This window comes from Pezoporus flaviventris, unplaced genomic scaffold, assembly GCF_033815535.1.
Source record: "Pezoporus flaviventris isolate CSIRO_AGI_PZ_B2104156 unplaced genomic scaffold, CSIRO_AGI_Pfla_v1 ptg000191l, whole genome shotgun sequence".
Taxonomy (NCBI): domain Eukaryota; kingdom Metazoa; phylum Chordata; class Aves; order Psittaciformes; family Psittacidae; genus Pezoporus; species Pezoporus flaviventris.
Window position 1 is genome coordinate 40,831 of NW_026892739.1, and position 27,018 is coordinate 67,848.

At 55.6% G+C, this 27,018-nt stretch overlaps 2 protein-coding genes across 9 annotated transcripts in view; one reads left to right on the forward strand and one right to left on the reverse strand.

Annotated features, from left to right (window-relative positions):
• LOC133262183 (isobutyryl-CoA dehydrogenase, mitochondrial-like) overlaps nt 1-27,018 on the forward strand; it is an 81,958-nt gene that overhangs the window by 24,370 nt on the left and 30,570 nt on the right. The gene's annotated exons all lie outside the window — the stretch shown is intronic.
• LOC133262160 (galactosylgalactosylxylosylprotein 3-beta-glucuronosyltransferase 1) lies at nt 1,843-25,401 on the reverse strand. Of its 8 annotated transcripts, none has more exons than XM_061441103.1 (7): nt 25,242-25,401; nt 11,070-11,188; nt 10,769-10,915; nt 8,212-8,684; nt 5,963-6,259; nt 3,968-4,083; nt 1,843-2,761 (listed from the first exon to the last, which is right to left on the reverse strand). In XM_061441103.1, the coding sequence occupies exons 2-6, from the start codon at nt 11,071-11,073 to the stop codon at nt 3,997-3,999; spliced, it is 1,008 nt and encodes a 335-aa protein (XP_061297087.1). In that variant the 5' UTR covers nt 11,074-11,188; nt 25,242-25,401; the 3' UTR covers nt 1,843-2,761; nt 3,968-3,996. The 8 variants fall into 8 exon arrangements, with proteins under 8 accessions (XP_061297087.1, XP_061297085.1, XP_061297089.1 ...); XM_061441101.1 differs by having other exon boundaries at nt 8,212-8,720; XM_061441105.1 differs by having other exon boundaries at nt 8,212-8,720; nt 11,053-11,188.

A 27,018-nucleotide genomic window follows, 5' to 3' on the forward strand; every position in this document is an offset into this window, starting at 1 on the left:
AAATTCCAGCTGGGAATCTCCGAGAAGCCGCTCAGCCCCTGCTTCGTATCCCAGTGAGCAGAGGGGCCGGGCTATGAGGGAAGCAGTTCAGGGTCTGCTGGCTCTTAGAAACCATTGTTTTATTAACAAATGTCAATAGAGTTTGTTTCAAAGTGAGGACAGCGCAGCTGGAACACCCTGCATCCACCCTGCTCCCACCCAGCACACAGCTCTGCGCCCCGGCACCGCTGCTGCCCTCTCCGCACGTTGGAAGGGTCCAGGCTGGTGGCACCAGCTTGGAGGAGGATGGAGCACGTATGGATGTGTTCAGGACTCGAGCCTTTCCCTGCCTCTGGAAGCGATTCCCTTCCAAGGAGGGAAGGTTGCAACTCGGCAGGGATTGGGGTTAAGAGGAGTGAAACCAAACATACAGCCGGGAGAGGACGCAGCACTTGGAAACGATTCCAGTGGCACGAACACTTGCTGCGGTCCTTTAAGTGTCTCTTTGCACTCTAGGCTTTGCAGACTGAAGTGAACTTGGAGTCAATCTGCTTTAATAGAACACCCCCCAATTCCCATAGAGCAGCCAGCAGCTCTCTAGCCAAGTAGCTCTTCAGCCAGTGCACCTAAAGGAGCATTTCTGTAAGGCTTCGGGAGTGGGAGCTGGGGAATGCCACTCTTCCCAAGGGATGGATACACAGTGGGAGAAAATAACTTACCAAAAATAGATTGTTTGAGATCTGAGGAGATACACCACGTCTGCAGGGTTACTTTTCCCCTCAATTCAAAGGTAAAATTGTGCTTCAGACCTTTTTGAAGGAATTGGGACAACGGTGGGAAGGGTTGATCAAAGGTTTAAATACAGCAGGAAGGGGGAGGTAAGTTCTGGGGGTTGTTAATGGGGAGGAGGGAGGTGGTGTACCTCAAGTGTTCCTCAGCAAGGGTGTCAGTCTATCTCAAACAGAGCTACCCAAGGTAGCAGCACCCAGGTTCCTCTGCAGTGCTCAGTCCTGTGTCTCACTGAGGAGCAGAACACAGTTTCATCAGAGACCACGCTTCCATCAGTGCCATCTCGGGTCCTCTGATGTTCAGAACACACTAGAGGTGACTCACGTTTTACAGGGATAGTTTATCAACCTACCTCGAGCCAGGCGCTGAAGAGCACTAAGCACAGGATCCCTTTACAAGGGTGCTGCTCTATCACAGGTTACCTCTGGAACTGCTCCAGCAGCTCTGCAGTAGTGGGGCCCGGCTCTGAGCAAGGGGCTGGGGCTGAAGCATACATCCCGGTATGCACTAAAATCAGCTTTTATCATTAAATCCCTCATTTTAAGCAGTTAACATTTTTTAAGGGTGGAAATTAGGCTTTGGGGAAGAGAATCCCACACCCAACGCTCACGTGAACCAGGATTTGAGACTGGATCAGGGATTATAGTGTATGGCCACACCACTCTGGTTAAAACCCACTCCCAACTGCTTTAGCATGGATGAACAGCGAACCACATGCTGTAACCATAAATCCATCCAGGAATGACCCTGGAGCATGAGCAGCAGCTCAGGGAGGGGATCCTGCCCCTCTGCTGTGCTCTGAGACCCCCCCCCTTGCAGCCCTGATCCAGCTCTGGGGCAGCAGCACAAGAGGGACCTGGAGCTGTTGGATGAGCCCAGAGGAGGCCATGGGGATGCTGCGAGGGCTGGAGCAGCTCTGCTCTGGAGCCAGGCTGAGAGAGCTGGGCTGGGGCAGCCTGGACAAGAGAAGGCTCCTGAAGGGGAGACCTGAGAGCAGCTCCAGTGCCTAAAGGGGCTGCAGGAAACCTGGAGAGGGGCTTGGGACAAGGGCCTGTAGGGACAGGCCAAGGGGAATGGTGTAAAATGAGAGGGGAGATTTAGACGAGATAAAAGGAAGAATTTCTTTAACAATGAGGGTGCTGAGGCGCTGGCACAGGGTGCCCAGAGAAGCTGTGGCTGCCCCATCCCTGGCAGTGTTCAAGGCCAGGTTGGACACAGGGGCTTGGAGCAAGCTGCTCCAGTGGAAGGTGTCCCTGCCCGTGGCAGGGGTTGGGACTGGATGAGCTTTAAGGTCCCTTCCAACCCAAACCATTCTATGAACACAGAGGTACATCAGTGCCCCCCAAACCGTGAAACTAATGAAGGGAAAGGAGAGGGAATACAAAGAGAACAGAGATATTTCTTGGGCCTGTTCTAACCTGCCTTGCTTTTCAGCCTCCCTCAAACCCTTCCTGTCTTGTAATGAACACTGATTGAAGTAGGTTTCGAAGGAAGGGCTAAGGTGCCATCTCAGAAGGCGGCTGTCCCCTCCACGAGCAGGGAGCTCTTAGGCACGCACAGCCACAAGGTACACGTGTCTCAGAAACAAGTCACCAGGGGCCAGCATGCTCCTGTGGCCATCCTCACCCTCGCCTTCAGGTCCTGTGGAACAGCCCCTTCGGTCTAACCCACCATCGCAACGGTGCCACGGCCTCAGTGCCTCCTGCCCTGCATCCACTGCTCCCGAACCGAGCATCTCCTCTCGCAAGGCAGTTGCTCTGGTACCAAAGACGATGGCAGTCCTGTGTTTTCTGTGCTTTTTCTCCACCTCCAGTGTCTGGTTGTTCTCAGAGTCCAGGAGGAAGGGCAGGGGAACCTGGGCAGTTCATGGATGCAGTGGTGCTTGTTTGCAGTACACTAAGAACTCCTGGAAGTCAGCAGAGGTCTTGGCTACTGCGCGTCTGGCTGCTTGGATGCTGTAGAGAGGAGCTTTGCAGGCTGTGCATGAAGAGATCTGCAACAGAGACACAAGCAGCATGTATATCACCCTCCTGCCTCGCTGCAGTCAGCTGCCACCCCTTGGAGCTAGCCCAAACCCCATCTCGGATCCGGAGTACTGCTGCTAGGCAACTGGGTGCTGGTGACAAGGAGTTGTGACAGCGCCGGAGAGCTGTGGCCTCTCTGCAAAGCTGCTATATATAGTGCAGCTGATGTGCTCTCCTCTGCTGGCCTGCCAGTGGGCTGCCAAGAGGGCCAGTGCAGCAGGCAGGGCTCCAGCCGCTCAGCCTGAGGGCATGGGCTGTCTGAGAGCTCACTGCTGGGGTAAACACACTGATGCTGAGCACATGGACCCTTCCCTTTGCTGCTGAGCCCGGGACCCTTCCCTTTGCTGCTGAGCCCATGGACCCTTCCCTTTGCTGCTGAGCCTGGGACCCTTCCCTTTGCTGCTGAGCCCATGGACCCTTCCCTTTGCTGCTGAGCCCATGGACCCTTCCCTTTGCTGCTGAGCACATGGACCCTTCCCTTTGCTGCTGAGCCCATGGACCCTTCCCTTTGCTGCTGAGCCCATGGACCCTTCCCTTTGCTGCTGAGCACAGGGACCCTTCCCTTTGCTGCTGAGCCCATGGACCCTTCCCTTTGCTGCTGAGCACAGGGACCCTTCCCTTTGCTGCTGAGCACGGGGACCCTTCCCTTTGCTGCTGAGCACGGGGACCCTTCCCTTTGCTGTGCTTACTTCCCTGTATTCCAGAGAACAAGAGAACAAGCAGCAGCTCCCTCTCCCCTCAGTCCTGGTGGTGCACTCCAGTTAAAGGGAGCTGTGCATTTATTTTTCCCTATAATCATGAAATGCAGCAATATGGTTTGGATATGGATAGGAGTGAACAGTCCATCCTCCACTTCAGCAAACCAACTGCAGCCTAAGTGCACATCCTGCGCCCTTGTGCTTTGGCTCTATTAGTACAGTTCATAAGGCAACCTTGTTGTTTGGGCAGAGGTTTGGTTATTTAAGCAAGTAACCTGTGCCTAAGCTCTCCTGCCCTGGTTTTCTCCCCCCTTCAGCAGCTTGTCTTGAAGATCAAATAGAGATTCTCTACTTGTCTCAGGACGTTCTGCACAAGGGGAAGGTCAGAATGTGAGAAATGGCACTGAAAAAGCACGTTTAGAAGAGTCACTGCCTGGCGTTCTCCTCCCGTTAGGGTCCAGATCCGAGAGCTCTCACCTCCCGTTGGTCTCCGTTCAGCCACGCAGTCAGATTTCCACGTTGGGATCTGTGAATCCTTTCTTCCCCTCATTCACCAGCACCGGCTTCTCTGTCCTCGTGTGCCAGACCAGGATCTGAGGAAGCAACAGAAGTCATTGCCTGCGCTAACAACTCTTCCTGCGCCTTCCATCAATGGTGCGGTTTCACCGCCTGCCCTGGTGCCTCCAGAGCCCCGGAGCAGCGCATCTCACAGCGTGCTGCCTTGGGACATTAACCTGCTCCTTCCAGGGAGCCAGCAACCAAGAGGCTCAGCATCCCTCGCAGTGATGTAAGGCAGCTCCCTCATAAGCACGTGTGCTCCCCACAGAGCCAGCTCCTTCCTCCTGTTACTACACCCTTGGCCAGTGTGGAAACAGTAAAGGGAGTTTTTCAGTGCATCCTGATCATCCATCGCTGCAGGGAAGCCCTGGATGCAGGAGGTAGGTGCAGAACGCTCCCCACCTTCCACGTGCACGTGGCCCTTCCAGAACCCAGCAAGCATTTGTCTGCCAGATCACCCCAAAACCCCGTACACGTCTCTTGGTGTGCTGGCCTCGCACTGCCGCTATCTGTACCATGTACAATGCGTCGCTTAAAGCCCCTCTCCAGCTTAAACCAGAACTGAAGCTTCTGCTAAAGCATCCCTACGGTCTTAGCAGCAAAACGCAATATAGAATCACGACATGGTTCGGATTGAAGCCCCTCTCCAGGTTTCCTGTAGGCCCTTTAGGCACTGGAAGACTGTTTAGGGATGACCCTCTGTGGATGAGAGCTGGAATCCATATAAACTGAAGAGGAGGGTTACAGGTAAGCAGCCTCAGGCAGCTGTGCCGTTCTGCTGCATGGAAGCTCATGGAACCCTCTCCCGTCACCGGACTCAATTACACTCATTGCTTTGCTCCCAGAACCTGGATTGCTGGGAGCAGCCCCATCCCTTCACTTACAGCTTCCTGCTTCCCTTCACCTGCTCTCGCTGATGTTTGCTGCCTTGCCGGGGTTTCCCCTTGTTGCTATGACAATGCTCTGCACGGTTAATCCAGGGATGTGCAATCCCATACCCAGTCCCTGCTCTTCGGGAGGAAACAAGGGCATGTTCTGCTTCTAAAGGATGAACAAAGCCCTTTGAAAACCCCTCAGTTAAACAGGAGCACCCCAAGAACCTGTTGGGCCTCTGGCACGAGCCATCACCTCCTGTGCAGGGCTCAGATCTCACCAACTGGGGCAATAGAGACCGGCTGCTGCCTGGAGCTGGTCCAAAGCCCTGTTTTATTGCTCCCCACAAGCCTGTTCATCCATGGCAGACGTTGCCTTCTAACAGGAAATGAGAAAGCCGACAGGCAAGTTGACCTGGAGGGGTTGCAGTGGCTCTTGTTTGAGATGGGGACTATACAGCATGAAGGAAAAGAGACACCAAGCTGCAGTGACAGCTCAGCTTCCTCCCAGCTTGTGCTAACCCGAGTTCCTGCATCTCTAAGGCTCTCTTCAGCATTGTGGAGATCCTCTTCCCCCAGAGCACACCCACTGGTGTAACAAACACAGCTCACTTCTCCTGTAACTCTTGCTTTTCTTCCGTGTCAAGCGAATCGAGGCCACTGCTATTAAATGAGCTCAAACTAATCTTGAGCTGCGCTTTGTGCCTTGGGATGGGTGTTAGAGACGGAACACACCGGACCACGAGAGAAGAAAAGGTTGCAGCAGCCTGATTCGAGCTACTGCAGCTGCAGCAGAGAGCTCCATGTCGAGTGCAGGCAGAGAGGGCTGCAGCATCCGAGCTCCTCGGGTGTAAATGACAGCTTTACAGGGGACGGCATTGCAGAGCAGCGCTGCTGGTCCCCAAGCACGTCAAGGCAAGGCCAAGAGAACCCTCCACGCCTGCCATTCACACCCACCTACATGAAAGGGGAGGGGGGAGCCAAGTGATGGAAGGATGGGGCCGACGAGGCTTTGTGCGCTGGGGTGAGGAGCAGACCGTACCTTGGTGCAGTTGGCAGCTTTGGGCTCCAGGTCGTTGAGGGTGACGAGCTCCCGGAGCAGGCTGCTCTCCTGGTAGCCCCCCTTGACTCCCCGCAGCTTGAAGTACGCCTGAGGTCTGTGGAGGATGAGCCTGAGGTTCACAGCGAAGCCGGCCATGTCTATAGCGAAGGGGCGGTGCGGGTCAAACACCGTCTTCCAGCCATAGACCTTGCCGGCGGCGTTCACGCGGGGCGACTCGTAGCGCAGCCCTCCAACAAAGGCCACCGGCCACACCGACACCTTCCTGGTGCTGCGCATCTGCAGGGGCACAGATGGGTGAGCTGCAGGGGCTGCCAGCACCCCGCAGGGAGCACGCATCCCGCTCGGCACCGCCTCGAGAGACAAGAACCTGGGCTGTGCTCCCGAGCCGCGGAGCTCGACGCTCACCGGTACGAGGATGAGCACCGGGAGCTGCAGAAGCAAAGTGGCACCATAGGAATGGAGCTGAAACGAGCATAGAACCATGGAATGGGTTGGGGTGGCTTAAAGCTCATCCAGTTCCAACCGTGGACACCTCCCACCAGAGCAGCTTGCTCCAAGCCCTGGCCGTGATGCTGAGCACTAACCCCTGAGCTGCCAATAATAAACGTAACAGACTGAAGAGTGGGGTTTTGTCCAAAGGCTTTAGAGCTGTGGGGCATCATTGCCCCGCACGGACAGCACAGGGCACATAGGAGGGAAGCAGGAGTGGCATATGGAGGAAGCAGGGTGATAGCTAAGGAGTCTGAGCTGCAGTCTCAGCCCGTGATGCAGAGCAAGACTCAAAGCATCTCTAGAGTGAGGCACTGCAGCTGCAGCCCACACCTCAGGGCCAGCTGAGCCTCTCCAGAAGCTCCCAGCCTGCAGGATAGGGCTTTGTACCTGCTCCTACCTGCATTGGAATGGTGCTGGATGCCTCCCCGCCCTGCAGAGTCAACAGGCACAGACAGGAGCCACGAGGGGCCACTCGAGATGCCTGCACTTGCCAGGGCAGATGCTCTGAATGCCAGGCTGCCCCCTCACCCAGGCCCTCTCTGCTGGCAGGCTCAGCCTCCAGCCTGCTCTCAGCCCAGCCTCTCAGCTCAGGGATCTCCCAGAGCTAATCTCATCACTGCCAATGGCAGCAAACAAGACCAGAGGAGCTCTGGCGCTTGCCCTCCCGCGTTATAGACAGGCTAAGAGCAGCCCCTGCCCACGGGGGACGCTGGTGCGTGTCTTCTGCATTTCACAGCACGTTCCAGCAGCTCCGTGTGACCTTAAACTGCAGCTCCGCATGGGAGACAAACCTCTGCAAGCAGAGCCCGCAGGGGAATGGAGGAACCCTTCCTGCTTTATTCACGTGTGGTGTCTGTCCCGAGATGCTGCCAGAGCCAGGCTCAAAGGGGACCGTGGAAGAAAGGCATTCATCTGGATTTGTTTCCAGCTTTAAAAGCTGCATATTCCTGCGGCTATCGAAGCTAAAGTGAAAGGCACCAGGGGAGGGAAAGGAGGCAGGTGTGGAGCAAACAAACAGCAGCTCCCTGCTATGGAGCTTAGCAGCTGCTGGGGAAGGAAGCAGTCCCCCGTTCTCCTCCCTTGCTGCAACACAGCCCTTTCCAAGGCAGTGTGAAGGGCTCCACCTCCCCGGGAGAAGGACCAAGCCCAAACCCGTGCTCCAGGTGTGTGCAGCAAGGCAGAGCCATTGGGGAAGATGTCCTGCATGACGCCACGCAAGCATAGCGCTGAAAGGGCACTGGTGCCTTTCAGTGCAGAGCAGGCACCGTGCTCCTGACGGCTCCAGGATTCAACCAGTGGGCACTGTGGGATGAGAGCAAGGATGTGCAAAGAGCAAGCAGGGAGGAGAAACCCCAGGAGCTCCTCAGACAAGAACAAACACCAACTCACAGGCAGGCAAGTGCAATACAGAGGGATGGTGGAGGAGAAAAGTGGGTAACATCAGCCCAGGAACCAGCTGGGAATCTGCTCCAGGGTGGTGCATGGAAGGAGGGTGGATGTATGTGTTGTGATGTTCCACTCCTCCAATACTCCCCGCAGGGGAAGGCAGCTCCTCCTTAGCTTTCTTTACAGTAAAACCTACCCGATTTCATGGCACCGGGGCTCCCATCACTTCCCACAGGACGACCGTGGTCCAAGAGCTCAGGAGAGGACGCACACAGCATCCCCTCGGCTCAATACACAGCATCCTTTACCCGCCACGTCCCAGGCTGCAGGTGAGCCCAGCAGGGTCTTACCTCCTCAAAGAGCTCCAGGCTGTAGGTGTTGTCGTCGTCGGCGAAGTACACGATGCCGGGCTGGCTGCTGTTCTTGTTGAAGGTCTCCCTGAGCCACCTCAGGGCGAGGTTCCTCTGCATGGTCCCGCGGGGGATGCGGGGGTCCCGCATGTCCCCCCGCAGCTTGTAGTTGCGCGGGGTCTCCACGTTGAGGTGGGTGTAGTTGAGCCCCGTGTCCCGCAGCAGGCGGGTGATGAGGGGCGTGCGGCGCTGGGAGTCCTCCACCAGGATCCAGTGCAGGTTGGGGACGTGCAGGAGGGTGTTGGCCAGGCGGGTCAGCTCTGCCTTCTGCACGGGCCGGCTGTAGGTGGGGGTGACGACGTGGATGGTGGGGAGGGTGTCTGACCACGGGGGCGGGCGGGTGTAAACATACTCTGTCCTCACCACCTCCACTATGTCCCGCTCCGACAGGCAGTATTCCTTGGAGTCCAAGCCTGCAGCGAGATCACGCTGGGAGTCACCACCATCATCTGAGCAAGGGTACGAGAGAGAAGAAAGAGCTGCATGGACTCAGTCCTCCAGCATCCCCCCCCCCCAACCCGGCTGAGCCTGCAGGCTGGTTGCTAATAGCAGGTCACCCTCCTGGGTGCAGAGGATGGGAAACAAGCTCGGATGGAGGCTTCCATCAATACACAAATAAATAAAGGCATCAGGGACAAACATACAGGAGGAAAGAGGGTTCTGCTGTTAGAAAAGCAGCACCAAGCAAGGCCTGAGTGCTCAGAGCAACTTCCACAAGCACCCAGAATCAGAGTACCAGGCTGGAAGTGACCTCGAGGACCACCCGGTCCAACGTTTCCAGGCAAAGCTACAGAGGAGACAGGCTTTTGTTGTACAGCACTCAGATCTAGGTAAAGAAAACAGCAACGGGGATGGATGAGGTGTCATTCCCAAAGGGATCCAGTGCTCTGGGCACCACGTTCAGTGGGACAGGACACCAGAACACCTGGACTGGGAGGCAGGGAGCTAACTGGTGGTAATAGCAAGGCAGTGAAGATCTCCCAGCAGCATCACCTTGTGCGACTCTGCAGCACTGACAGGCCTGGGATGGGGCATGCGGAAGCAGGGAAAGACACACTTTGAATCCAGAGATGGAGAGGGGAATCAAAGCCTGCAAGTGCAGGCATTGTCCTGCAGAGACCCTCAGGAAGGCCCTCCCAGTCTCTGAGCATCACACTCAGCAGAGCAGAGTGAACAATAGACAGCATGTACATAGGATACAATGATCCAAACCATTCCTTGCAAACAAAACCCTTCTTATTCAGCTAAAGGGAAGAAAAGGTCCTGCCCCTGTTGCTTTCCCAGGGTGTACCACTGCAGAGCAAGCAGGAACACCACAGTCTGCAGTCAGGAGCTGCAGAGGTGAAGGGACACTTCCATTCAGTGTCTGAGGCAGCTGCTCTCTAGTGGGCACATCCTACTTGGGTTTGCAAACCGAGCGACCACCAGATGAGAAAGAAGAGGCCAGACATTAGATGTGACCCAGCAGGGTCATAGCATGTTACCCTTCCAGCATCACTGACTTTGATAGCAGCCTTGAACTGAATGAAGGCCCCCAACTCCATGGCGCTGATGGAGGGAATGGACAGGGATGAGGTGCCTGCACATGCTGGTACGAGGCAAAGCGCATCAGCAGACTGAACTGACAATTCCAAGTGTTCAGCCAAGGAAGAAGCATCTTTGGAGGATGGGTGCAAACATGACATTGAAAAGGGGAAAGAATCCTCCATAGAAAAGGACCAGAGAGGGGAAATGAAGTGGCTTTCTTCCCCTCACACAAGCCTCCCCATAATGACCTGCAGCAGAAGGGCAGAGTCAAGAATGAAGCCTGCAAGAGCTCTCACAGCCTATAGGTACTGCTGCTGTGCCAAGAGCAGGGTAAAAACTAGGACCTTCTGGCCAGAGGGGATCCCTCAGAACTTCCTGCATCAATCTGATTTGGGCCAGGGCTCTGTTTAATGCTTTGTGTGACAGGTAGCGTGGGAGCTGATGCTCTCATAGCGTTGGAACTGCACAGACACTCAGGTGAGAGGCTGCCTCTTGCCTTCTTCAAGTGCAGGAGCACCAGCTGGCTGCTTTCCTGAGGACACTTACGGATGCTCTTTGCCTCCCGTCTCCCAGAGCTGTCTCAAGTGGCAGCTTTGTTTCCTCTGCTCTCTTGCTTCTGCAGCTTTCCTGCTCAACTGACTTGTGCGCAGAGACAGCAGGAAGGGACTCCTCTGCTGCGGACCATCATCCAACCAGAGCAAAGAAAAGCATCTTCCTTCAGAACCCTGGATATAGGCCACAGATTGCTCTCCAAGTGCAGTAAGCACACCCCATGGCTTGGAGTTTGATGTGTGTGAAGAACCTCTGTGAGCACTGGGCTGCTCCTACAGCACAGGTGGGGAGGCTTCTGCATGAGCATGGACTGGGAGCTGAGATGAGCATGGCTGCCATGGGGAAATGAAATGAGGGAGGAGGTGAAGACGAGGGAGGGATGCACAGACCGGGCATGGGCTGGTTTGAGTTCTCTCACCCTTGTGCACTGCAAGCAGTGGAGCAATGGTGCTCTGGTGCCAGACGGTGATTAGTAGTGTCCAGGGCAGAACTATCAGCACGATAGCCAGGATGTCTCGTCTCTTCGGCATCTCCAAGACTGACTGGACCCACAGCTCCTCATTACCTGACAGTGAGAACCCCAGAGACAGAACAGCAGAGCACATGGAGAATAGAAATAAATGGGCAGGAAGGAACAAGGACACAAGAGAGCGAACGCGAGAAGGAGAGAGCAGCAGCGGCGACACGACTCGTGGGTCTTACCAGTGCTTACAACCCACCCATTGCAGAAGCAGGTTTGGAGGGGCCTCGGCTGCTGACACCCGGAGCAGGAGGGCACTTCTGCAGCGCAGAGCTGGAGCTGGCAGCAGGAGCCTCAGGGACTCACGTGGAATGAAACCTGCAACACAGCACAGAGGTGAGGAGGCAGAGAAGAGCACTGTGGAGCTGCTGCACAGGGCTCGCAGCCCTCCTCAGGAAGAGCAAATCAAAGCTGGGCACTGAGCAGCAGCAGCAGCAGCAGCAGCAGCGTGTCCCAGCCCTCCAGCGTGCTCAGAGCCTTGCTTCCCTTCACATCCACCTCCTCAAGCAGAAGCTGCTCGGTGCTGCATCACTGCTTGACCATGCCCAGCAGAAGAGGACCCTTCATCCCCCAGCCAGCCAAGCCTCACACCACCACGTGCCAGGCCCATGCCCTGGGAGGAAGCAGGGACCATAATGATCCTGGGACCCACCAGACCCCCTCCCTAGGCCAGGCAGAGCACTTGGGCTGCCTGTGCCTGCTCCCTTGGGAATACAGCTCCAGTGAACTGGTGACCCTGTGTTTTGCCCATCACCATCTTCCCCTCAGCTCAGACCATCCCACTGGCATCTCTGAGGCAGCTCAGGCTTCCAATGGCTCATTTCTTCCATCTCAGGGGTGTTGCAACTGGAGCATATTAAGCTGCCACGATGGCTCAGGCTGATTCAGTGTAAGCACATACAACATTTAAGCAGACTGTGTTTTATCCAAGTGTCTCGGCAAGCAAAGTACATCACTTAGGGATACACGCGATGGACACTCTGCAAACATGGGTACCACTTTAGTACCACTGCTCCCATGCGGGGCAAGGCATTAACCTGCTGCTAAAAGGGCTGCAGAGAGATGCTAGAAGAGTGCTGGAGAGATGCAGGCTCAAATCCCTGATTTGGCTAGATGTGGGTTTCCTTGGCTGTGCCTTGACTATAGAGTCAGCCTCTGACACTGAGCCCAGCGGAAGACCTGAAGTGAAGCGGCTCCAACAAGCCATGGCTTGTCCTTTCGGAGTGGGATTCAAGTTGCTGGACACAACCAGATCAGCACTTCAGTCACAGAGGGGTTAACTTACCAGGGAAAACAAGGGGAACCTGCTACCTGCCATAGAGAAACCTGTGCCAGGGATCATCTATGGAGCTGGGGACCCATCCACCTCCCATGCACCCACCCTGGTAGGGTCTCCAGCAGCAAGAAGCCCCCAGACACACCTGGTTCTACAGAGAGGCAGGTTTCCTGCAGGGAAGAACAGGGAAGCAGCAGGGAACAGCTTTCACAGCTCAAGGAGCTGCTCGGTGCAGCCACTTTCAGGGAAGCATCTCTCAGCAATGCGGATTTGTCCCTATTTATGGTCAGGACTGGAGAAAGCAGCCAGGGAGGAAGAAGAGGAGTTATTCCAGCGCATCCCAGCCTGCTGCTGCATCCCTTCTCCAGCTCTGTGAGCCAGAGACATCCCGCTGGCCCCACGCTGCCAAAGCACACAGTGCCCTCAGGAAAGAGCATCCGGCCTCATCCTTGCTGTCCCTGCAGTTGCTGTCAGCGCCCCGACAGAGGACACTGGGAATCCTATTGTGCATCCCTTGGGCATCCCTATAGGGCAGAGCTGGAAGGGGTGGCTTTGACAAGCCTGCCCACCTTAGCTAGCTGCAAATGCATCCAGGGAAGGCCTCGGGCACTTAGAGGGGCTGGGAGGAAAGGACAAGCAAAAAGAGCTGCTCAGAGTCAATGCAGAGCTCTGGCAAGCTGCCACAGTGGCTGGCATGCAGCAAATGGCCCTTTGTCAAGGGCAGCTTCCTCCCAGCACAGCGCTCATACCTTAAAGATGCCTTTTCCCTGCCTCCTGCCAAGCCAGCATCCTCCCACAGGACAAGGCTGAGCCTGGGCTTCCTAGGATGGAGCTTTTCCTCTCCGTGTCCTTCTGGGGCTGGCTGAGCTCCCTTTGCAGCACCAAACCACGGGCTGTAGGGGTGAATGAGGTACCCGCACACAGCGACTGTTCCTGATGTTCCTTCCCTGCACACAGCACACTCCGCATGCCCAAAGGGACACAGTAGGGATCCCAACAGCAGATGGTGCTTGTCTGCGCCCCTCACTGGGAGAGAGACATTGAGGGGACCTTGTTGCTCTCTACAACTGCCTGTCAGGAGGATGGAGCCAGGAGGGGGCTGGTCTCTGCTCCCAAGGACCAAGGGAATGGTTTACATCCTGGTTGATCCTATGATTCCATGGCTAGGGAGAACGTGAGGACACAGCCAGCGCCTTCTGTGTGTGGGATCCGCTGCTCTGCAGCAAAGCCGTTTGCTCGCTGTTAATCCCTGGAGTGATCTGAGTGCCTGCACGACCCCGAGAAGCCTGACTGAAGGACATGGGGAGAACTCCCATGGGCAGCAGCAGCAAACCTGGATCCAAAGTATTTCCAGCGTGAGGCCAGCTCCCACTGTTCCAAAGCCACGCTCCTGCCTCACCAGCACGTGCTAAGGGGTGAAATCCATTTGCTGCTGTGAACAGCATCAGCCAGGATCCCATGGTTGTACCCTGCTGGTGACAGCAGTCGCAGCTTCACGGTCAGACAATGAGGGCTTGCTCTGCAGCAGAGCCCCAAAGCCCCTGGTGCCCAACTAAATGATGCTTTTTGCTGCTCTTTATGGCCCAAGGGAGGCTTGCCAAGAATTAGAATGGGAAAGACGATGCTCCTCCTCCAGGTATTCGCTCCATCCCTTCCCCATCACGTACAACTCTCCTTTTCCCAGTGCATAGCTTTAAACCCAAACCTGCCTTTGTTCAGATTGTCCGTGTGAGGCTCCTGCTACCTCCTCCTCTGCAGGGAAAAGGGGGAACAAAGTGAAACAGGAAGTAACGGAAAGAATACTTCCTTTTGTTTTAGGCAAAAGACACAAATCCCCAGCTTTTGAGTGATTTGGGGTTAAAACACTTCTAACCCAAAGGCGTTTGGGATGGCTGGAGCCGGGATCTCTTCCAACAGGCTGGAAGCAGGAGGGCTGTGGCACACGGTGGCAGAGATTCCCCATTCTCCGGCAGAGGGCAATGGTGTCAAGGCATGACAGTAGGGAAAGGGCGTTCATCTGGTAACGCAGCTGTAATAAACCCTGGAGCCACGCGTTGGGAGCCGGCTGGGTTGTCAAACACCGAAGGTTCGTCTTCAAAATGGAGTGAATTTGCCTCAGTGCTGGCCCTTGCTGTAGGAAACACGGATTCCACCTGCAAGCCGGTTGTAGTTATCCCTTCTTCCGTCCTGTGGGGCTGGTGAGTGTCATTACTCCTTGGTTTTCCCCCCATGGAACAGGAGTGATTTAGAACATGTTCACCTAAAGACTTGCTTGGGTTGAGTTTGTGTGGATGGATGGATGGATGGATGGATGGATGGATGGATGGATGGATGGATAGATAGATAGATAGATAGATAGATAGATAGATAGATAGATAGATGATAAATAGATAGATAAGTAGATAGATGTCACCAGAGTTGACTAGATGCCTAGATGTAAGAAAAACACAGAGAACCCCCCCAAACAAACACAGTCAAACACTTCCTTGCATTACAACCAGCCAGGAAATAGCACACACCGTGGCAGATCCTGCAACAAAAGCTTTACAAAGCAAATGAACACGTCAGGATACAAAGCATGTTCTCACCGATAGCTTTTCCCCCTGAGCAAAGTGTCCCTGAACCCAAACACAGGGTTCCTCTCACCCTGGGGATGGGAACAGGTCTGATCCCTGCTGGACAATGGCCCCTGACCAGGATAAAGTGCATCTCCAGCCCGGCAGACACTGGGGACACGGGCACTGTCACAAAGCCTCTGTCAGAGATGCTGGTGTTTGGCAGCAAAGGTCTGTAAAGCACAGGCTAAGAAGAAAGGCGGTGATAACTCTTGCTCACTAGTTACTCCATAAGCCATTAATGCCAACAACCCCATAACTTTAATGGGGGCTGTTATCAGTGTAGTAGCAAAGCTGCAGAGCTAATTGCTGTTTAGTTATTAAGCAGAACATGGAGCTGAGTAATGAGCACATGGAATTGCTTGTTCTTCCAGGGCTTCTTCCCTGTGAGGGTGCTGAGGCGCTGGCACAGGGTGCCCAGAGGAGCTGTGGCTGCCCCATCCCTGGCAGTGTTCAAGGCCAGGTTGGACACAGGGAGCAAGCTGCTCCAGTGGAAGGTTTCCCTGCCCATGGAACTGGATGAGCTTTAAGGTCCTTTCCAACCCAACCCAGGCTGGGATTCTCTGAGCCCCCCCCCCCCAGAGGGTTGCACATCACCGCGACCAGCCTTGCACCGGAGCTGATTTGCACATCCCAAAGCTGGAATTGCAAGTCAAGAACAAATGGGATCAAACCCACAGATTAGCTCACAAGAAGAAATAACATGAGCCCATCTTCTCAGAGCAACACTTACCATTTACAGCAAGCGTGAGCAAAGTGGATCAAGGGAGCTCAACACCAGCACAATTAGCTTCTGGAACTTACTGCCACAGGATACGAAGAAGAACAAGAACTTAACAGGATTCCAAACAGGATTAGTTGTGTGTGTGAATAAAATGCATATCCAGAATGAGAATGAGACACCCACCAGTTCGGGAAACAGAAACCCTGGAGCTTCAGAGCTTCAGCCATGTTTTAACACACATCAGGAGCTTCCTTTTCTGCAGATTCATCTTCCCCCCATGCCCGAGCTAGGGACAGGACAGGAGACGTGATGCTCTCAGGGGATGCTCTGGTTGTCATTCCGGGTTGGCAATGCTTGCTCCAGGCTCCCTCCCCAGCCAGGCGAGCTGTGGGTGACAGGTCTTGGCTGAGAAAGCATTCCGAGCACTCCATGCTTCTTCATCAACGGCTGCCCTTCACACATGGGTTTTAGAAAGCATCCCCATCACGACGGAAAGCTGTTGGATTTACAGCCCACTTCCAAAGGGAAAGACAAATGGGAGTTGTTTTCTCCAGGGAAATGCTGATGACACCCATGAGAAGCTGTTTGACTTTCTTTAAGCTTGAATGCTGAGTGAGTGCTCCAGCAAGTAGCTCCTTCTCCATCAAGCCTCCTCAAGCTGGTGACACCACGATACCTTGAGTCATACCTTCGCTCAGCTCAGACCACATCCACGCTGTCAGAACCACTCAGAGTCTCTATTTCCACCCCTATGGTTTCCATTGCACCGAGTATTTTGCTCACTGCTACCTTCCATAGATGTTAAAAAGTGACATTAACAAAGGATGACCCAATTTCAACAGGACTGGACTCGTTTCCATAGCTCCATAATACGCTTTGCATATGCTTTGTCCAAAGGGTTGGAAGACTTCCATGATACCCCCTGTGTAAGGGTGGCAGTGGGAACTAAGGACCAAGCCTCACCTTGCCAACCTGCAGGCAGAAGGCTGCTGTCTCAGAAGCTGCAATACCCCAATCTGTTGTTATCGTTCCCTTCTGTTGTTAGTGACGGAGAGAAGCCCCAGGCTTTGACAGTGCCTGAATGAGGGGTGTAGGATCCTGTGGCTCAGTCCAGGCGGTGGGGTACACTGGGGGCTGCCTCTGGCACTGGGACCATCACCCACGAGGAGCTGTGCCCACAAGCCACAAGCCCTCATTGACTCTCCCTGCTGGCTCCGCACGGTGTTCCCGATCCCAGACCTGGAGCTGAGGCTGCTCACCCCACACGCTGCTGCCTCTTGACCCGCTGTGGAGATGGGGCTGGGGGAAGACCCGCTGCCTGGCTGTGGGTCAGGGCACACAGTGGCGCAGAGCTCAGCACCCCCATACCCCAGACCTGCCTCGGCAGCCTCCAGCACTCCCTTTGAATCACTGAGTTCTTGCCTAGCCCTGAAAGGAATTAAATCCTGCTCTATTTAAAAAGAGTTATTAATAACCTGATTCCAATGCATGCAAGGAGAAGGCTGGCAGTGAGCGAGCCAGCTGGCCCTCTCCACTGCAGCAAGCCACCACCGGGCACCTTGACACCTTAAAAAGGGCTTTAGTTTGGGAAAGCATAAATTCCTTTCTTTTCAGGAGCAAAATCCAGGATCTTCAGGGTTGGATTTTGAAGGCTGGAAGCAAAACCAACCTGCTGGCATCCAGCTTCCCCCTGAGCGCTGCAAACACTGTGAGCACCGTAAGCACCAGGCCCTGAAGATGCCACTGAAGGAATACTGCTGTCGCTGAGTTGCCTGATGGGGTGCACATGTCCAGGCTGAGGGGAGCATCCACTGCCATGGTGCAGCTGCTCAGGGGATGCAATGTGTTGTCAATGCATCTCCTCCACGCTCCACACTCAGCAGAGTCCGTGTTAGCTGCTGCCTGAGCAGCAACCCCTCCAGCAGCTCAGCACCGGCACCTCAGCATCCCTCGGAGCTGCAGGATGGATTCCTGTGCCAGCAGCAGCGCTTGCAGGGGCAGGGCTGACTCGCAGCAGCTCTCTCCTGCGGTTTCCTCTCCTCTCCCAGGACAGAGCCAGCAAAGATGCAGCTCCTTGGTCAGCCAAAAAATCCCAACCAAGAGCACCAGGGGAAACCCCAGCTCCCGTTCCCTGCTAGATGGCTTCTTTAAAGAGATGAGCCTCAAATCCAAACGCTGCTCAGCGCTCGGTGTCCCTGAGTGCAGCCACAGCCCTGCTCCTCGGAAGCAGGAAGGTCATTTGGAAGGGATCTCCTGCTGGCTTTGGGCAGGGTCCCCAGGATGCGCTCATCCTGCTTGCCTCACCTCCTGTCTCCACAGTGCACACGAGGCCTCTGCCTGGCCAGGACCCTTTGCCAGGTCAGAATAACATGGACTCATCTCCCACCTGGGAGGCATTTGGAAGGAAACGAGTGCCTTTCCTTTGCCATGCCCCCCTGTGCCAACGCAACAAACCCAGGGCTATTCCAGCCCTGCAAGGAAGCGGGATGCGGCTCTGGGTCTGTCTCTGGGTGGGACAGACTGATTCTACCAGTGTCAGCAGCTTCCAATGGAAGCCTGGACCCAGCTCCATCCTGGGTCATATGGACACAGGAACTCCAGCCTGCAAGAGGCATATGGAATGTGCCACCGAGCTCGCTGATGGACAGACAGACTCCCCTGCAGTGCTTTACTTGCAAGGTGAGGAGCGAGACGAGCCCTTGGGGAGAACCTGGAGGGGTTTGTAATGGCTGCTCTAAGAATACTGTAATCATGCAGTAATTACAGTGCATCTCAAATCAGCCACACAAATTGCAGCCTTATTATGCCTGTCACCTACCTTGTGTGGCAGGGACACAGAGACAGGCCACCCCCTTGCCCAAGGAGGGGACAGGGTTAGGAGACTCCCCGCACAGCCCCATCACACGCCAAGCCATGTGAGTGGCTTCCTCGAGCGAGCAGGAGCACATCTGTGCCTTCCTGCTGCATCTCAAGGTACAACACTCCATTAGCCAGGTTGGTTTTACCTTTATGCGATGAAACAAATACCTGCAAGCACCAGAGCAGCCCTGGGTGTTTGATTGGAGCTGTCAGTCTTTCAAATGGCATTCCTGCAGAGGAGTAAGCTTTAGAAACAAGAGTTACTGAGCTCTTTGAGTCAGCTGATAATGAGGGAGAGCTGGGATGGGGGGGGGGGGAATCAGTGCTGCCTGCTTCCAGAGGGGCTCAGTGCTACATGGGGCCCTAAAGCAGCGCTGCTGACCAATGCAGAACGCAGGCGGTGAACACGAGGGGTGCAGCACATCTGGGAGGACATCCTGGCACACCTTCCCTCCGTCACGTCGGCATCAAAGAGAAGAATTTCCTCTTTCAGTCCCTCTGGATGTGTTGCTTCCCATCCCGTTCCAAGCCCCTGCCACGGGCAGGGACACCTTCCACTAGAGCAGCTTGCTCCAAGCCCCTGTGTCCAACCTGGCCTTGAAGCGCTGGCCTGAGCCCAGCACTCCTTCACCTGATAACGGTGACAATAACCCCAGCATCCTCACAGTGCCATGGACAATTACTCCTCCACAAAAGGCAGGGATGGGCAGCTCCCCCACTACCATCCTTTGGGCTTTATTTATGGAAAGGCACCTTTTATTGCCGTTTGTGCTGCTTCCTGAGGCTGCTGTGCCAGGCTGGAGGCAGAGACAGGATCTACACCTCCAGCATCCAGACAGCTCCACCTTGCTGCCAAGGGATTCATCTTGGAGTGCTGTTATTCACAGTTATGCCTGCCAGGCCCCTTCTCAATACTCTTGGCTGCTTGCACTCGGAGTGTTTCAGAGCTAAAGTCACTGGTAACTGATAGAATAACGATAAGGTACAAGCCTGAGCCACCCCACAGCTGAACTCTCACCACACCACATCCTCTTTTAACCATCTCCTGCCATGCCTGAACCCTGCTGCTCCGGCCAGGCTAGCCCATAGAAATCCATCAGCATCCTTCCCTGGGCACACCAACAGCTTCCCACACAGGTAGAGCTGCCCTGGCCTCACCCTTATCCCTCACATTCCACCCAGACTCTTCAGTTTTAGCACTTCCTGATAAGAAGCATGCCAGGAATGATGCTCATCTAACTGAAACCCAGCGACAGCTCCTCCCAAACCCTTGCAGAAGGTCATCCCAGCAAGCTCTCTGGAAAGGAGCATGCTAGAGTCATGTGCCACTGTTACCAGACTCTTCACAAGTGACTCTGCACCTCCAGTCTCCCATTCATCCCAATGGATGAACCCACCTGACTAAACCTTTGCGTGTCCATACAACCCCACATCGCCCAGGCAAAGCCGGCCCCTCCTGGGGCACTGCATCCCTGCAGCTCCTGCAGGAGGCTGGGAAGGACACCGTGTTCCTGTATGTCCGCAGGGCTGCAGGGAGCATGCAGGCTGCAGGGCTGGCAGGCCTGTGCCACATTCCACTCCTCTCTCCCAAATCAGAAGCAAAACGTGCCACTAGAAAGCCAGGGGAAAGCAGAAGGCTGCTTCTCAGTGCCATCGCGTGAGGCAGCATCTCAAAGCATCCCCAGCTCGCGGGGTGCTGCCCATTGCCCCGGCACACACATGGCATGGGTTGCCGTGCTAGGGATTAATCACAGCTCCCCTCTCAGCGTGGCCTCAGCGGGAAGAGAGCAGAGCTGCTCCCATGCTCTGATCCCTGCGGAGGCTGCTCCAGCTTTGTTACCGTGAGGGACAGGAGTTCAGGGCCCCGTCAGGCTGTGTCACCGCTGCCCTGGGATGGGTGACGGCTCCTGCACCCGAGGAAGCACTGGGAATGATGGGTTCCAACAACAAGCAGAGCACAGCAGTGCAGACCACGAGAAAGGCGCTTCCCACGGAACCAATTCCTGCCATTGGAATCGCATCAGCACGAGCCTGGAAGACGTGAGCTGGACAAAGCCCACTCGGATGCACTGCAGGGTGTCGGTGTCTCAGCACAGCTCCAGGTTTCCTCTCCGTGCCCCGGGCTATGGGATTCAGATGGATTTGCACACTGAGAAGCCCCAAGCAGCCTCCAGTAAGTAGAGGCCTGGCCCTCCCAGGCCTCCAGGAGAAATCCATGGATACACATTTCTTCTTTAGCTTTAGAAGCTGCTAAACAGATGGACAAACAAAGGATGGGCTCTAAGGCGCCGAGCCAGAACGCTTCAGCACCACGGTGGTATTTATAGAGGAGCCCAGGGGGAGGTACCCCAGCACCCACTCCGCTGTCACACTGCAGCTCGCTCAGCACCCACACACATATGCACCCAGAGCCACTCATTCCCAACGGAGCACAGGATCGCCTTCACCCTCACTTCGTGCCTCCAGGACAAGAGACTGGGATGTGCAAAGCTGCACCTTATCGGAAGTGATGGGGAGGGGAGTGATGCTTTTGCTGTACTGAGAGCTGGAGTGGGCCCCGAGTCACACTGGCATTATGGTATGATAATGCTGCAGGTATTAGAAATGCTTTGCATGCCAGACGAATCCTGGAGCAGGCTTCCAAATCCCCTCCAAGCCCCACTTGCACCTCTGCAGTCATCCATTCATGAAATCCAGAGCGGAGCCTCGCCATCCATCCTTTTGCTCCTTGGCTCTTCCCAGCTGGGTGGAAGTGAGGCAGAGTCAAGCTGGCTCTTCTGGATTAGCCTCCTCTTGTCTTTCAGGCGCTGAACCTGAGCAGGAAACAGCTGGAGCATTCCGGAATGCACTGAGGAAGGCAGCTGAGCCAAGCCCGTGCCCTTTCCCCGGCAGGAAGTGAAGTGTCTCATTCTCCATGAGCTGTGGCACCGGTGAAACTGGAGCGAGCGCTCACCAGGCTGGAGCAGCCGTGCACACCAGCCTCCGGGTGAATTCCCACTCACCAAAGGTCAGATGGGAGCTGCGCTGGCCTCGCAGTGCCCATCTGCAGGGATTAGGGTAGGAGACACACACCCCTGCCTCCTGCAGTGCCACGGCTGGGCATCCCCATAGCAGAGCTCGCTGGTGGGTTCTGCCTGCAGCCAACAGGGACAATTCCAATTCCCATTGGGAGAATGCCTTCACGTGAGCTCAGCTGCACCCTGGAGGTGCCCATTTCTCTTTGCTGAACTGAGAGCCACGTCTTCAGTACACTCCAGCAGGAAGGGAAGCAGAGGCTCTCAACTCTGCTCTCCACAGCGCACCATCAGGCACAAGCTGATGCTGTTTCAGGGAGGACATCCAGCCTCCAGCAGGCACAGTGGAAGGAATGTGGGGCTCAGTGGACATCTCTCTTCTGTGCTTCTCAACAGCCCCGAGCTGAACAAGGGAGTCCTCAATCACGATGTGAAGATGTAAATCCCCTCCCTGGAGGTTTCAAAGACAGGGTTTAAGCTCCTTTCTGAGGTCAGTCCCACTTTAACTTCTCTCCAGCGTTCCCAGCACCAAGGACTCTGCAGTATCAAACCACATCTCGGGCACTAACAATAAGGAGCATTCCAGGGCAGTGTAGAGGCTGGAGCTGGGCCAGCAGTGACCAATGCATTAGCACACCCTTGGAGAGAGAATACATCACCTGCTCTTAAAGACCAGCACAGGAAGCCTTGCACAGAAGATGAGCTCTTGTTCCACCTTTAGGAAAACAGCTCAGATCCAGGCAGGAAGGGGATTTGGAGCCTTCCTCTCTTTATTCTGCTGTCGCTGCCAGGCACATCAGCTGGATAGGATAGCTGTAGGAGGGGTTTGTGAGCTGGCAAAGCGCTTGAAGCCATGTGCTGCTTGGGCAGGACAGGGCATGGCTTCTCAGAGAGCAGCCCAGGGTATGTGCACATCTGCACACAGCTGTACTGGGGATGGACACACACTGCTACAGGCATGGATACCGGCGGTGCGCATGGATAGAGGAGTGGGAAGTGGGACCTGGTACAGGCTGAGAGAGCAGGAAGGAAGGACTAAAGTGGGACAAAGCCACCAGCACTGCGAGACAGCAGGAAAAGTGTTCCAGTGATTCCTTCAAGCCCCCAGTGCCTCAGCTCCCAGGAGCTGTGGAGTCCCCATTAAAGGATGTGGGAGGCTATATTCAACAGGGACTAACGTGCAGTATCACTTGGGGCTCTTGGGGGTGTCCATGTGTCCAGATGAGGGTGTGAAGACTCATTCACCCTGAGGTCTCCACTCAGCAAAGCCCTTCTTACCTCCTGGAGGTGAATCCAGCCAACCCACACGCAAGCAGCTGGGGCTCACAGGAGGGAAAGGAGACTCTGTCCTCACTCTTCAGCCCTTGTGCTTGGCAAAGATCACTCCCCCTGCCACCAGAGAAGGCAGGGAACTGGTTCAGGATCTCCACGAGCAAAGCTTAGCAGACAACACGATACAGAGAACACGGACTTGTGAAAAAGACACTGCAGATGTCACTGCTTCCAGAAGATGCTTTGCCTTTGGGTTGGTCTGAGCCACACCAAGTGCACCTCCAGCCGTATCCTCAAATGAGACCTAGAGCTACAGCCCCCCTCCCTTTCCCAGGATGCTGCATGCAATGGAGGGTGAGAAAGCCACAGAGGGCATCAGCCACAGGGAAAGATGCTGCCCGAGGCCTGGTGTGTCCCCAGGAATCAGGGGTGTTGCTGGTGAGCCCCTGGAAAGCAGGCGCTGCTCATCCCTGCAAGGCAAACCGCACAGGGAAGCAAGAAAGGACCATCTCCTGTCTGCCCATGGGCTCACATCTGCCCACTGGGTTTGCTTTGAAGACTCCAAACCTGCTGGGTTTGAGCTGATAGAAATAGAACAAGGGCAAGAGAGAGCAAAAGGCAAGTCTCCAAGAAACACCAAACCATCAGGTGCAACACTTGCCCTGCTGTTCATCCCAAGGCTTCCACTGGTGCAGCACGAGGGTGCTGGAGGAGATGAGCAGGGCACACACAGTTTTCCTCTCGGGAAGCATCGCTCTGACGTGGAGCCAGCTCAGGACAGCGTGTGCTCCCACTGGGAGGTTCCTTGGGCAGCTCAGGATGGTTCTCCCAGCTCCAGGCAAAGCCAAGCTGTTCTTCTTGCCTCGGGAGGTGCCCAGCTGTAGAGGGAAGACTGGGAAGATGCAGGTCGGGAAAGGGAAGAGCAAATCCAGGCCTGGCTGCTGGATGGATCCAGGCACTTCTCTTCCTCTGTCTTTCATATTGAAGCAGGAGAATGACACTACTGCTCCGCTTCCTTCCCACTCAAATAGCATCCACTGTCCTGCTGGCTCTGGCCATTTCCAGAGCCTTGTTCCCTGCCACAGAATTAACCCTCGTGGGTGAAATCTCCTTCTCATTCCTTCCCCAGAGCACCTTCTCTATTCCCAGCGCTCTGAAGCTGACACTGAGCTGGTGCTACATACAGCAACATCTTTCACCCTCTCTTCCCCAAGTGCCTCCATTTTCCCACACCTTTCTGATCCCAGTTCTGTCAGCTGAGCCCCAAATCCCAACCACCATAAGCTTGCAATTGGCATTGGAGAGCTGTGTCCAGAGAAGTACGTGGACAGGGCAAGCAGGAGCCTGGGTGAGCAGGAGAATTCCCTGCTACGAGCAAGGAGGAAACAAAGGAATGTGTTGGAGCTCCACAGCCCTTATTCCATTTCCATGGGCACCCCCCCCCCATTTACACAAGTTCCCTGCAGTTTAGACAAGCATGGACAGAGCCACCCAGCACACTGCAAAGGCTCCCCCAGTTCCAGCACTGGACCATCGGCTCCTTCAGTGTGCAGAGACGCCAAGGGATGGCTCCCGACTTCCTGCGCTGGGTGCACCCAAGTGGGTACTTGTGTGATGCGTCACTAAACCCCAAAGCAAATGCTTCCTAACCTCATGCCAAGAGCCGTCAGGAAGCCCCTGAAGGCAAGGGGAGGATGGACAGCACAGAACAAATGCTTATTGCAGCAGCAAGACAGAGGGACACCCAGCCGAGACCTCCACTGGCTGGGATTAACCGGATCTGGGCCCCACAGCTGTCAACATCAGGCTGTCCTCAGTGCTTTCCCAAACATCTGGGCTGAACCACCTCCCGGTAGGAGCTGAACTTGTTTCTGGTCTGGGAGAGGAATCAGGACTCTCAGGGTCAGAGAGCCCAGAACTGAGTCAGACAGAGGCCCAGCCGGGGAAAGGGAAGCAACATTTGGTGAGGGCTTCATTGGTCACCATGGGCTTCCTCCCCCATAATCACTGTTTTTCACTCACACAGCATAAGACGACACAGAGATCACCTCTCAGCTGGCAAAGCATTGCCCAGCCATCTCCTATTCCTGCACAAGACAGCACTCAGAAAGCTTTTCCCTTTAAGCAGCCTCAAAGTTGGCTCTCGCCACCACTGGCACGAATGAAAGGGATTTCAGTTCTCCCTCCTCCTAAACCCATCCCTTTCTGTAGCGAAGAAAAGGCAGAGGATGACCAAGGGGAGGGAAAAGCAACTCTCCCTGTGGCTTCTCACCTCTCATCCTCCTGCACGGAGGCACTGGAGAGCTGGAAGGGCGCGGGGCCATTGTATTCCCCATGGGAGGAAGCCCACGGAGCGAGTGCAGGTCTGGGAGCACAGCGTATATTATCCATATCCCAGCCTGAAAAAGGGGGGGGGGGGGGGGGAAGTAAAGTGATCTCCAGCAGCTCCCGGAACCCCTCTCAATACACGGCGAGGGGGAGAGGAATGAGTCTTCCCTGCTTCCTCCCAGCCCCTGCCCGCTGCATGCACGCATCCACACACACCCTGTGCATAAAGGAGCTCTGTCCTGCCCAGCTCAGCCATGCAATGCCTGCAAGAGGCAGGAGTTACCTTATTCCCACAGCCTGAGCCTCCTCCTCCTCTCTCCATCGTGGCTGGGAAGCTGCTCCCATTCATGCTTTAATCCCTGGGAACAGAGGCACGATTCACAGCGGCTCTTCGCCCACCGGAGCGGGCTCCCCGCAGCCACCTCCTCCTCCTCCTCCTCCTCCTCCTCCTCTCCTTCCTGCCTTGTTCTCTCGGGTACGTGTTCCTCTCAATCCAGGCAGCCACCAAGACCTTCCTGCGCTGCCTCTGCCTCCCGTTCCGCTCGCCAAGCAGCAGCGCTGGAGAGCTCCTTCCTCCTGCTCCGGGCACCTCCGCTTCCCAGGTCTGCAGCGTGGGGAAGAGAGTGGGAGAGGGGGGGGGGACGTGCAAACAGGGAGGAGGAGGAGGAGGAAGAAGGAGCCGGAGCGTGGCTGCTTTGTATCCAGAGCAGTGCCCTCCCCCCTGCCAGAGGAGGACCTGTGCCGCTAATGGTCTGTACCAATTGATTCCACTTGGGCAGGGGCGGCGGGAGAAGGGCGGGCAAGGCAGGGATGGCTCCGAGCGGGCCCCTTCGGGAACTGCTTCCTGCCCTCCGCACTCCAAGCATCACCCACGGAGGGAGGGGACGGAGGTGCTCCCCAGCCCAGCAGGCAGAGGGGAAGTGAGAGGGAAGGGGCTTGGAGAGGGAAAGCGGCGCCCGGATGAGGGGTGGAGAGCCAGGCTCTCCTCCAGCCCCGCTGCTCCACCTTCTGCACACACACAGCTCTTGGTGGGTGCCTCCATTCCCCACCTGGGCTTTGGGAGTCCCCCATGTCTTTCCATGCCTCCCCTCAGCCATCCCAACCCCGACAGCAGCTGACTGAGGGTCTTGGCACTAGGAACGTGATTCCCCCATGAGAAGGAGGCTCTGGATGTGCCGAGGGCTGTCCCTCAACTGGGGACAATTGCAGACAGGACCCCTGGACCTCTGACAGTGCAGCAGGACCTTGTGTATCCCCTCCTTCAGAGGGACCACTTGGAGGATGCGGGAAAGAGCTCGCCTCCTGGTACTGCCCATCAGTGGTTAACGCAGGCAGGGCTGCCTCATGCTCACAGCACAGCTCTCCAGGCTGCCTCAGCACTACAGTCCCTGTGTCTCTGAAGGCCACACTCACATCTGGACAGTCTAACAGGAGCCAAAAGTCAGTGCTGGCGATGGGGGTGAGTTACCTTTCAGCTGTCCTGCTCCTGCTGCCTTCCAACCCCATCAGCCCCTCCGCGTCCCACCATCTCCTTCTGCCTACGTGTTCCACAGAGGACATGCACAGATCCACAGCTACTCCCCTGTTACTCCCTCTCTTCCAGATCGGGTAAGGTTACAGTGCCATGGTAACCTGTAGGTATACACACGTTTACTTATGCTTTACCCAAAAAAAGGAACAGCAAAGGAAAACCACAACCTTCCAGTTACTGTGGAAAGCTTCAGCACGCGAGGAGCTGAGGTCCCCGCTGGGGAGCCTTCTCAGGGATATTCCACAGTGATTCCCATCGTTGCCAGGGCCAGCAGCTCCCATTGCTCTTCCCTCCTCAAGTGCAGCAAGCTGGGGGACCCCACGTGTGGCTCCAAGCCACTGCTTCAGGTCTGCACTGCACAAACCAGGGAGATGATGCCTCCATCCACAGAGGGCGATGCTTGAAGGAGCTGCTTTACAAGCCTGTGGATGGACGAGCATCAGCTGCCAAGCCAGAATCCTTCCTGCACAGCCAGGCCAGCTCCTGCTGCAGAGCAAGGCAGTTCTTGCAATCAAAGGGAATGTGGCCT